The sequence below is a fragment of the Zingiber officinale genome, chromosome 11B (assembly GCF_018446385.1).
Source record: "Zingiber officinale cultivar Zhangliang chromosome 11B, Zo_v1.1, whole genome shotgun sequence".
NCBI classification, from domain to species: domain Eukaryota; kingdom Viridiplantae; phylum Streptophyta; class Magnoliopsida; order Zingiberales; family Zingiberaceae; genus Zingiber; species Zingiber officinale.
In genome coordinates this window covers 88,620,666-88,630,450 of record NC_056007.1, presented here as the reverse complement: position 1 = coordinate 88,630,450, position 9,785 = coordinate 88,620,666, and the positions used below count along the sequence as shown (strand labels likewise).

Sequence of the window (9,785 nt, the reverse complement as noted above, 5' to 3'; positions counted from 1 at the left end):
CACTACACCCAAGTTCCATGGAGATGTAGCGGTCCTTGCTGAGACGTTACAGTCGGACCCTGTAACGCGAACTCTTGCATGTACACCCGAGTTCTAGAGATGTAGCGGTCCTTGCCGAGACGTTACAGTCGGACTCTACAACGCGTTCCTTCCGGGGAACAACCTATCATTAGTATAATAGTTTAATGGATTCATTCATTGAATATTTGTCATAGTTTGACGCTGGCTGACAACCTAACATAACTCTCCTTCTTTATCCGGGCTTGGGACCGGCCATGATCAGTCATCATGGGCGGAGTTCTTCTCTTTATATATGATAGGGTGCATTATCGTGGGGTCAGTAAGATGATGTGGTTAGGAGTCAAGACCGCAGGATGGTCATAAGTCAAGCTTACGTGGAGGTTAGAAGTCCAGCCCCCGTGGAGGTCAGAAGTCCAGTCCCCGTGGAAGTCATAAGTCAAGCTGACGTGGAGATCAGAAGTTCAGGCCCCGTGGAGGTCAGAACTCAAGCTTACGTGGAGGTCAGAAGTCTAGCCCCCATGTAGGTCAGAAGTCAAGCTTGGGTGGTCGTGGTCAAAATCTCAGCTGACGGGGCAGTCAAAGAATAGGATGGCGAGTTGGACAAGATCCAACTTCGATAGCAGTCAAGGACAAGGCCCACAGGCCAGGTATAGCTAAGGACTGGGCCCACAGGACAGGCAAAGGCGCGGAAGGGCCTCCGGCGCCACACAGACCTGGCTTACAGGTCAGGAAGTACAAATCGGGGATAACAACAGACAGAAGTGAGTCGGGATATAGACCTAGCGTAGATGTCGGGAAGTATAAATTGGGGATAACAGCAGATAGAAGCGGGTCGGGATACAGACCTGGCGTACAGGTCGAAACGTACAAGCCATGGATAACAGTAGATAGAAGCAGGTCAGAATACAGACCCGGCTTACAGGTCGAAACATACAAGTCATGGATAACAGTAGACAGAAGTAGGTCAGAATACAGACCTGACTTATAGGTCGGGAAGTACAAATCAGGGATAACAGCAGACAGAAGCAGGTCGGAATACAGACCTGGCGTACAGGTCGGAACGTACAAGCCATAGATAATAGTAGACAGAAGCAGGCTGGAATACCGACCTGGCTTACAGGTCGGGAAATATAAATCAGGGATAACATCAGACAGAAGCAGGTCGGGATACAGACCTGACGTACAGGTCGGAACGCACAAGGCATGGATAACCGTAGACAGAAGCAGGTCATAATACAGACCTGGCGTACAGGTCGGAACGTACAAGTCATGGATAATAGAGGACCGAAGCAGGTCAGAATACAGACCTGGCGTACAGGTCGAGACGTACAAGCCATGAATAACTGAGGATAGAAGCAGGTCGGTATACAGACCTGGCGTATAAGTCGGGATGTACAAACCATAGATTATAAAGGACAGAAGAAGGTCGGTTTACAGACCTGGCTTACAGGTTTGGACTTATATCCTCACGGCATGGGATAAAGGGATCAAAGAGCACAGGTCAGAACACAAGATTAGTGGAAGCAGACCGATGCATACAGGTCAGGATTTATATCTGTTGGAGTGTATACTAAAAGCCTAGCTTTTGTATAAACATTTATAAGAATTACATTGGTCAAGTGTTTACATTTATATATACCAAATGTAGATGTTCAATTAATTTATATTGAAGATAACATAGTATGTGGTGTCACACACAGAAGATCGTGTTATCGGTTCTTTATAAATTAAAAACAGTAATTCACGACCAAGATGGAAAGGAACAAACCATTGGAAGGTCGTAGTGTAATTAGGTATTAGTTTATCTTAACTATATAATTACACTAGTACACTTAGAGTGTATTGAGCAAGACCATTTAGAGGTCGTTTCTTTTATACTGACTTTATAAAGGAACAAAGACCTCAGTTATTATGGAAATGTGTGCTCTTAATCCTAATATAATAACAAGCACATATATTTGATATTTATTTCTTTAATTTATCAATGGGTGAGATTTAGTTCGATAAATCAATAAGCCCGATAAGTTGGGAAATGATATAACTTATAGTGTGTGTTGTTGATTATAGAAGGAAACTGTGTTCTAGTGATCTAGGTTGATAATGTCCCCAAGAAGAGCTCATAAGGATTGTCATGTTAAACCCTGCAGGTGGACTTAGTCCGACATGACGATAAGGTTGAGTGGTACTACTCTTGGACTTAGATATTAATTAAATGAGTTTTCAGTAACTCACTTAAATAGTGGACATTCGACATCTTAAACACAGGGAGACTGACACACTCATAATAAGAAGGAACCCAAAAATATAATTTGGGATTGGTGCGGTAGTTCAATAATAATTCTTTAGTGGTATGAATTATTATTGATGAAGTTAAGTTGTGTGTTCGGGGTGAACACGGGAAGCTTAATTTCATCGGGAGACCAAAACCAATTCCTCCTCTCGGTCCCTATCGTAACCTCTTGTATATAGAGATTTATACCCACCACATACCCACCTTCTTACCCATCCTAATGGGGCCGGCCAAGCTAGCTTGGAACCCAAGCTAGGGCCGGCCAAGACCAAGTGGATGAGCCAAGTTGGTGGCCGGCCAAAGCTTGGGTCCCAAGCTTAGGTGGCCGGCCACTAGAATATTAAAAAAGATTTTTATTAAAATTATTTCTTATGTGGATATCATGGTTTTAAAAGAGAGTTTAAAATTTAAATCTTTCCTTTTATAGCTTTCTACAAAAGATTAAGAAAAGATTTAAAATCTTTCCTTATTTGTAGATTAAAAGGTGGATTTTAATTTTAAGAAAACTTTCCTTTTTAACCATGTTCATAATTTAAAAGAGAGTTTAAAATTAAATATTCTCTTTTATAAGTTTCTATAAAAGATTAAGAAAAGATTTGATATCTTTCCTTATTTGTAGATTAAAAGAGATTTTAATTTTTAGAGATAACTTTCTTTTTATCCACATATTTAAAAGAAAGATTTTAATTTATAAAATTTTCTTTTTATAAACCACCATGAAGGGAAAAATTATTGGAGAATTTTTTTATAAATTTCCGGACACAAATTAGGAAGTTTTAATTAATTAAAACTTTCCTTGTTTTGTTTTTAAAGTGGTCGGTCATTGTAAATTGAGAAGAGAAAATTGTTTTTAATTAAATAAATTTTCCTTTTCATGGCAAAAGAATTAAGGAAGTTTTTATTTAAATTTTCTTATTTGTCAAGACCAAAGATTATAAAAGAGGGAGTAGAGGTGTCTTCATGGGTGAACGACTCTATTCTTTTCTTCCTCTCTTTTCCTCCTTGGTGTGGCCGACCCTAGGGTCTCCTCTTCTCCTTCTTTTCTCTCCCTCCTTTGTGGCCGACGGCATCAACTTAAGGGAAGTCCATGGTGGCCGGTTCTAGCTAGGAGAAGAAGGAGAGAAAGAAGACTTCGTTTCTAGCATCCCTTGGAGCTTGGTGGTGGTGGCCGGACCTTTACTTCTCATGGAGAATTAATGGTGGCCGAATCTAGCTTGGAGAAGAAGGAGCTTGGTGGTTCTCGTCTCGGAAGATCGTTGCCCACACAACGTCCGAGATAAGAAGAGGAATACGGTAGAAGATCAAGAGGTTATTTTTGCTTACAAAGAAATGTATAACTAGTAATTGTTTTCCGCATCATACTAGTTTTCTTTGTATAGTTATTTTTGGAAATACCAAACACAAGAGGCATATGATTCTAGAGTTTTCGGATTTGTTTCGAGGTTGTGTTTCTTTTCTTTAATTTTTTGAATTTGTGATTCGATTGTTCTTTTTGGTTAACCTAGAGTTATTTAAGGAAATAAATATTAACTTTCCTTAAAAGGCTTTGCCTAGGCGGTGGTGGTTGCTCCCATATCCAAGAAGGTCATGTGCCTCGCCATGCAGTCCTAGAAGCCAATTTTGAAAATTAATATTTATGGAATTAATAACTTAGGTAGATTTGAATCAATAGTGTTAAGTTCCACTTGCGATTCAAATCTAAACCATTAAGAATAGATAAGTTAAATTTGGAATCAATGATGTTAAGTTCCGTCTGCGATTCCTAATTTAACTTCTAAAGAACACAATAGGTTATTTAAGGAAATATTTGACTCTTGTACAAAAAAATTTTATACAGTGGAACTAGTACGTTTTCCTAGGACTAAACAACAATATCCTCATGGACCGAGATAAGCAAAGTTGGAGGTAGGCATACAGGTTGGGACAAACGAAGTCAGATGCATAGGACAAGGTTCAAAGCACAGGTTTGGAGGTGATGTCAGATCGGGGTTAGCAAGATATCAGAACGAGGTTAGTAAGTGTAAAGGTTCAGCGTAGCAATCACGAGCGGAGGATGTCAGGCACTACCAGACAAGCAAGCAAGGGAATCGTAACTGCCTGTCAGAGAATAATCAGTGTGTCAGGGAATATACTAACAGTCGGGGCTCATTACCCCTTTGGTTCTGTCGCCAGCCTATGAGGAGGTGTCGCGTGTCATTCACCGCCAGACAAAGCCTGACAACCAACATTCCCTGACACCCGCCAGAGCCCAAAAACATCCGTTGCAGTATAAAAAGTGATGCTTAGCTTTGTCCCTTATGCAGGTACGCTCACTCGTCATTTCTTACTCATCTTTACTTTTCGTCCTTTCTCTGTACTTCTGGGGAAAAAGTACCTGACTTAAGCGTCGGAGAGCCTGACCCGGGGACTTTTTCCCTGGTTTCTGGTCTCTAACGACTCGTGGGCTCGGCTGAGTGTGCGCAGAGCCCTAGCGTCATCATCTTGGTCATCACCCTTCGTCATCCGCCCGTGTGAACCCTTCCAGAGAGTGTCAGTTAGATCAGACGCCACAACGACTTTCCATCAACCTCCAGTACGTCGAGACCCGCCTTCATCCGACTCAACTTCCGGACGGGATCAATATATATATAAATAAATAAATAAATAAATTCGTCAATTAAATTATTGACCATTAAATTAAGCTCTAGACAGACAATAGCTACTCAGCAGACCACTCTAAAATTTGTTGGCTAACCATAGAGATCCGAATAGTCGACTTAGAAGTAGTTGTTTTGTCACAAACGATAACAAACAAGATTGATTAAGAGAGCTATATCTCATACAAACAACAGCGTAGGACTCACTTTTCACAGCAAATTTCAAGTAATACGTACTAACAGCTCTTAACTTGACACTCAAAATAAGTCTTCTGATCATTTTCTTTTCAATTAATCCAGTACTCAACGACTTAATAACAGAAAGAGTAAAATGACATGGATGCATGACAGTGTAGTTGCAACAAAAATTGCTTACCTGTATGTAGCACTTTTGAAAGATATCGATATATGAATCAATAGGCAGGGAATGAGGAATTTCAGAAACATGTAAAGACAAAACTAGGTTCAAATCTAGATTTGATGAAATTACTAAGAAATACATATATACCACACCTCATATTTTAGATACCACGATCCAGTTTAGAACAGTTAAAACGAACTATTTTAACATAAAGTTGAATGCCAGTTTTTTTTTAAAAAAAAAGTTTATAGTTGATAAGGAACACAAATAGATTTAACACAATCACTAATGGTACAATCAGCTTATATCTCTTGGGAAAAGGATATGCTTGGCAATTTAAAGGCCATTCTACAAGTGACATGTGAGAGCTCTAGTGTTTTGTGATACTGATTTTCAACCTCAAGGTCTAAATGAAAGATAAAGTCCAAGAACACTTTTGTGGTGCCTCCAGATGTTCTGTGTGGCTAGAAGTCGTGTTGATCTATCATCAAAGTTAAGATGAGTCAAACATGACCCAATCCTGATGAGATTCGAGTTGATAAAATCTACTCAGTGTACTCATCCTAGGACAATCAGCCTTAGTTGCCAAAACCTTTTACGCATCAGTCTCAAATCTATATATCTCTACATCTCGGTTTCAAATCATCGACACCGTCCACATCTCAGCCTCAGATCACCAACACTCATTACATCTCATTCTCAAATTTTAACATCATCTATGTCTCGGCCCTGGTTACTAAAATCCTTCCTGTCTCAATCTCAAATCCAAACATCTTCTCATCTCGATCTCAAGTTGTCAACACCCTCCACGCCTTGCAGCTGTATTGCAAGAACACGATGATGCAATTGACCGAAAGAGAATATTATTTAAATAAGATATATAGTGTAACTCATCTAAAAGATAAATCTCATTCCCTATAGTTGGTGTTTGTTGGCCTAGTTACAGTGCTAGTACATTAAAATTTTACACATCCTTGCATTGAGATCTCCTCGGTGAAAAAAGTGTTTATATAAAAATAAATAAAGAAATTTGTTAAATGGTCAATGAAATTATTGACCATTAAGTTTAGCTCTAGGCAGGCAATGGCTACTCAGCATACCACTCAAAAATTTGTTTGGCTAATCAACAAATTTTTGAGATATCTCCTCGTCTCTGTCTCAAATCCTCGACACATTCTACGTCTCAATCTCAAATTACCAGCATTCTCTATACCTCTCTCCCAAAACCCTCCACACCTCAACCTCATATCCAAATATCTCTCCGTCTCAGCCTTAGATCAGAGACATCCTTTATGCCTCAGCCTCAGATCAACGACACCTTTCATACCTCGGCCTTAGATCGACAATACCTTCCACGTCTCGGTCTCAGATCACCAACACTCTCCATGCCTCGGTCTCATGGCCTAGCATCTTCCATGTATCAACCTTAATCATCGACAATTTCATATCCCGATATTATCCATGTCTTGGTCATAGTTGTTGACACCTTCCATGTCTCATCTCATATCTTGGCATCATCCATATCTCGATCTCAATCATCAACACCCTCCATGCCCCAATCTTAAATCCCGGTATCATTACATCTGGTTCTGTCTCAGTTGCCAAAACCCTCTATGTTTCGGATCTCATCGCCGATTTAGTATATTTTTGATGTCACTCAACATCGATGTCATTTCCTTATCCTCTGTTCAGACCCATTGAACATGTAAGACACACATGGAAGCAACATAATTGCCTCAAGAATGAGACCATTTCTTCTATGAGAGACCGTCTGATAGCGAATATTATAGAACACGGAAAAATATGAATGGAAAAGTAGCTGTTAGAGCTGATCTCTTATATACTAATATATCCTCCTACAAATACGTGGATGGGGAGGCAACTCATGACTGTCAGATTTAATCTCCTACTAACTCATACGAAAATAATGGAGAAGAACATAACACAATGTCTGACGTAGAGATGTAACTATATAAATACTAAAGAGGGTAAGTGAAAAGGATTCGAGATTCTTGCTTCGACTCCACCCTATTCTCTCTTACTCCATCCTTTTCCTCCCACATAAATCCTAATTTAAGCGTCGAGATTACCGGTCAAGATTCATTCCGACATCATTCTAATCCTCTAGTGCTCACATCAGCTCATTTATTGACGGACAGTTAACTATCTGTTTTTTTATTCCATTTCTTGTTATTTCATTCCTAAGAATAATATTCCTCACCAACTTAATTAATATATATTAAGCAAATTTGTCTCCTTCATCAGCTCTCGATTTATTATTTAATTCGGTGCAAATCTCATTTCATATAGCAATACAGATGGAACAAATTATCAAATCCCAACAATCTGGAAAAAGAACATTCAACTCTAAAACAAGAGTAATTAATCACCAAGCCTCTTGCATTCAAATCCAATTCATATAAAGCATAGATAATCGATCCTCGCATATCATCTGCTAATTAATTACCCCGTCCGAAGAACCGATCATGTCCTCCATGAACGTTTCCAATTGCTCCTTCTCCACGCACTGCGTCATGATCCGCGTTCCTGTCCTCGGCAATGGCGGCGCCCCAATGATGCCCACCGCCATGAAGTCGAAGTAGGCGAAGGGGATCACGTGGAGCGGCTTCCCCCAGCCGTAATCCACGTCCAGGAACCCCAGCCGCGTCCAATCCGACACGAACAAGGAGTTGTAGGTGAAGGTGAGCTCGTAGGGGTCCGCCTTGAAGTCCCCTGTCGCCCACCGTTCGAACTCCGCCGCCAGCCCTGCTTTGGCATCCCTTATCATCCTCACCACCTCCACCAGCTCCGCCCCCGCGACCTCGCCGCTGCAGGCGGTGACCGACACCGGGTAGAAGCAGTTGCCGAAGAAGCCGCGCGGCAGGGCCTGCTGCATCAGGTGGCGGGTGTTGGCGAAGAAGCAGAGGTGGACGTCGGCGTCGTGGCTGAGCCCGATGGCGCGCGTGCGCGACTGCCACAGCTTCGCGACGGCGACGTCGAAGGTGGAGCAGCGCTGGCCGGTGCGCTCGAGGTACTTGGCTTTCATCTGGCTGACGGCGCTCTCGGGGACGTCCATCGTGGTGTGCACCAGCTTGAAGGTGTCGAACAGGGGAGGAGCCGAAGGAGCCAGCTTGGGAGGACTGGGGATGACCTCCCGAGACCAAACCGGGTCGACGGCCGGCTTCGGAAGCCCCCTAGCCATGTCTCCGATGGCGTTCACGAACTGGGCGGCGCCGAGTCCGTCGGCGATCGTGTGGACGGAGATGAGGCCGACCACGAAGCCTCCACAAGTGAATTCAGTCACCTGTATCATCAACGGCAGGTTAATGGGGTCAAACTCATGGCCGGGAACAGGGAGCAGTTCGTCCTTGGAGATCATGAGCGGGAAGTCGAGATCCCTGACGTCCTCGAGGCTACAGTTGGCGGTCGCCTCCACGAACCAGGCGCCCTCGCCGGCGCACGCGACTCGAACTTCGCCGCGCTCGGCGTCGTCGACGAACCGGCCGGCGAAGGGGTAGTACGGCACCAGCGCCTTGGCCAGCGCTTCCCGTATCACCTTGGCAGCCTCGCGGCCGTGCTTGAACACGTGCAGCGACCGCACCATGTGCCTGAGGCCGGCGACGCGATCGATGATGGAGAGGAAGAGCGTCTCATCCGGAGTGGGAGCGGCCGGAGCGACGAAAGATTGGGAGATTCTGGTGACGGAGAAGCTCATGGTTTGGTATGGCCGAGTTGTACGCACTTTGAACGAGTTGGGGGCCGCCTTAAATAGAGCGGAAAAGGTTCGAGTGTGGAGTGATCACTATCGCGTTGTAGGTGAAGCGGCGCTTGTGGCCTCGGCGTTTCTTTACGTATCCACCGAGAGAAACAGAGTGCAGGGCACTCCAAATTATAGAGTCGGCTCCACATTAAAATCGAGAAGCTGTAATTGATTAGTGTGGAGAGAATTTTTTTTCCCGATTTTGTCGAGATTTAAATTTTTATCCTCGGATTTTTCAAAGTTCTGCTGGATAGAAGACAGTGTACCAAATCATCAGCTAATAAGTTCTGCGCTAATTCAAAGTTCAAACACTGGCAGTTGTTAGAATTTGAACGAACAGGGAAAAAAACTTCAGCTTCATGCAGTAGGTTGCGTCCTCTCTCTCCCCTCATCTGGTCGGTGGTTGGAATGGGTATTCTGGTGATTTATGAGTTCGATCGGGCGCAGTAACTTGAGCATGAAGGATGCATCGTTACCGTAGCTGTGGCCAGCTAAATCATGGATCAGGAGTAGTGCTGTGTTCCATTAACCTGTCTTGTCTTCTTCTTCCTGTGGCCCATATATAGCACGGGGCAATGATTCCGGTCACTGAGATTTATGTTGAGCCAGCTTATCGCGTTGAAGAATGAAGGGTGACGGTAGTATGATGAAAGCCCCCGACAAAAACCTATATATAAAAAGATATATTTTATTCACAATTAACGACTCAGATGAGGC

General features: G+C 42.9%; 1 protein-coding gene across 1 annotated transcript; it reads right to left on the bottom strand.

Annotated features, from left to right (window-relative positions):
- Positions 1-7,580: 7,580 nt before the first annotated feature.
- Positions 7,581-9,065, bottom strand: LOC122034428 (acyl transferase 4-like). Its single transcript, XM_042593678.1, has one exon. It carries the CDS (start codon positions 9,021-9,023, stop codon positions 7,764-7,766), a length of 1,260 nt encoding a protein of 419 aa, XP_042449612.1. The 5' UTR covers positions 9,024-9,065; the 3' UTR covers positions 7,581-7,763.
- Positions 9,066-9,785: the final 720 nt, after the last annotated feature.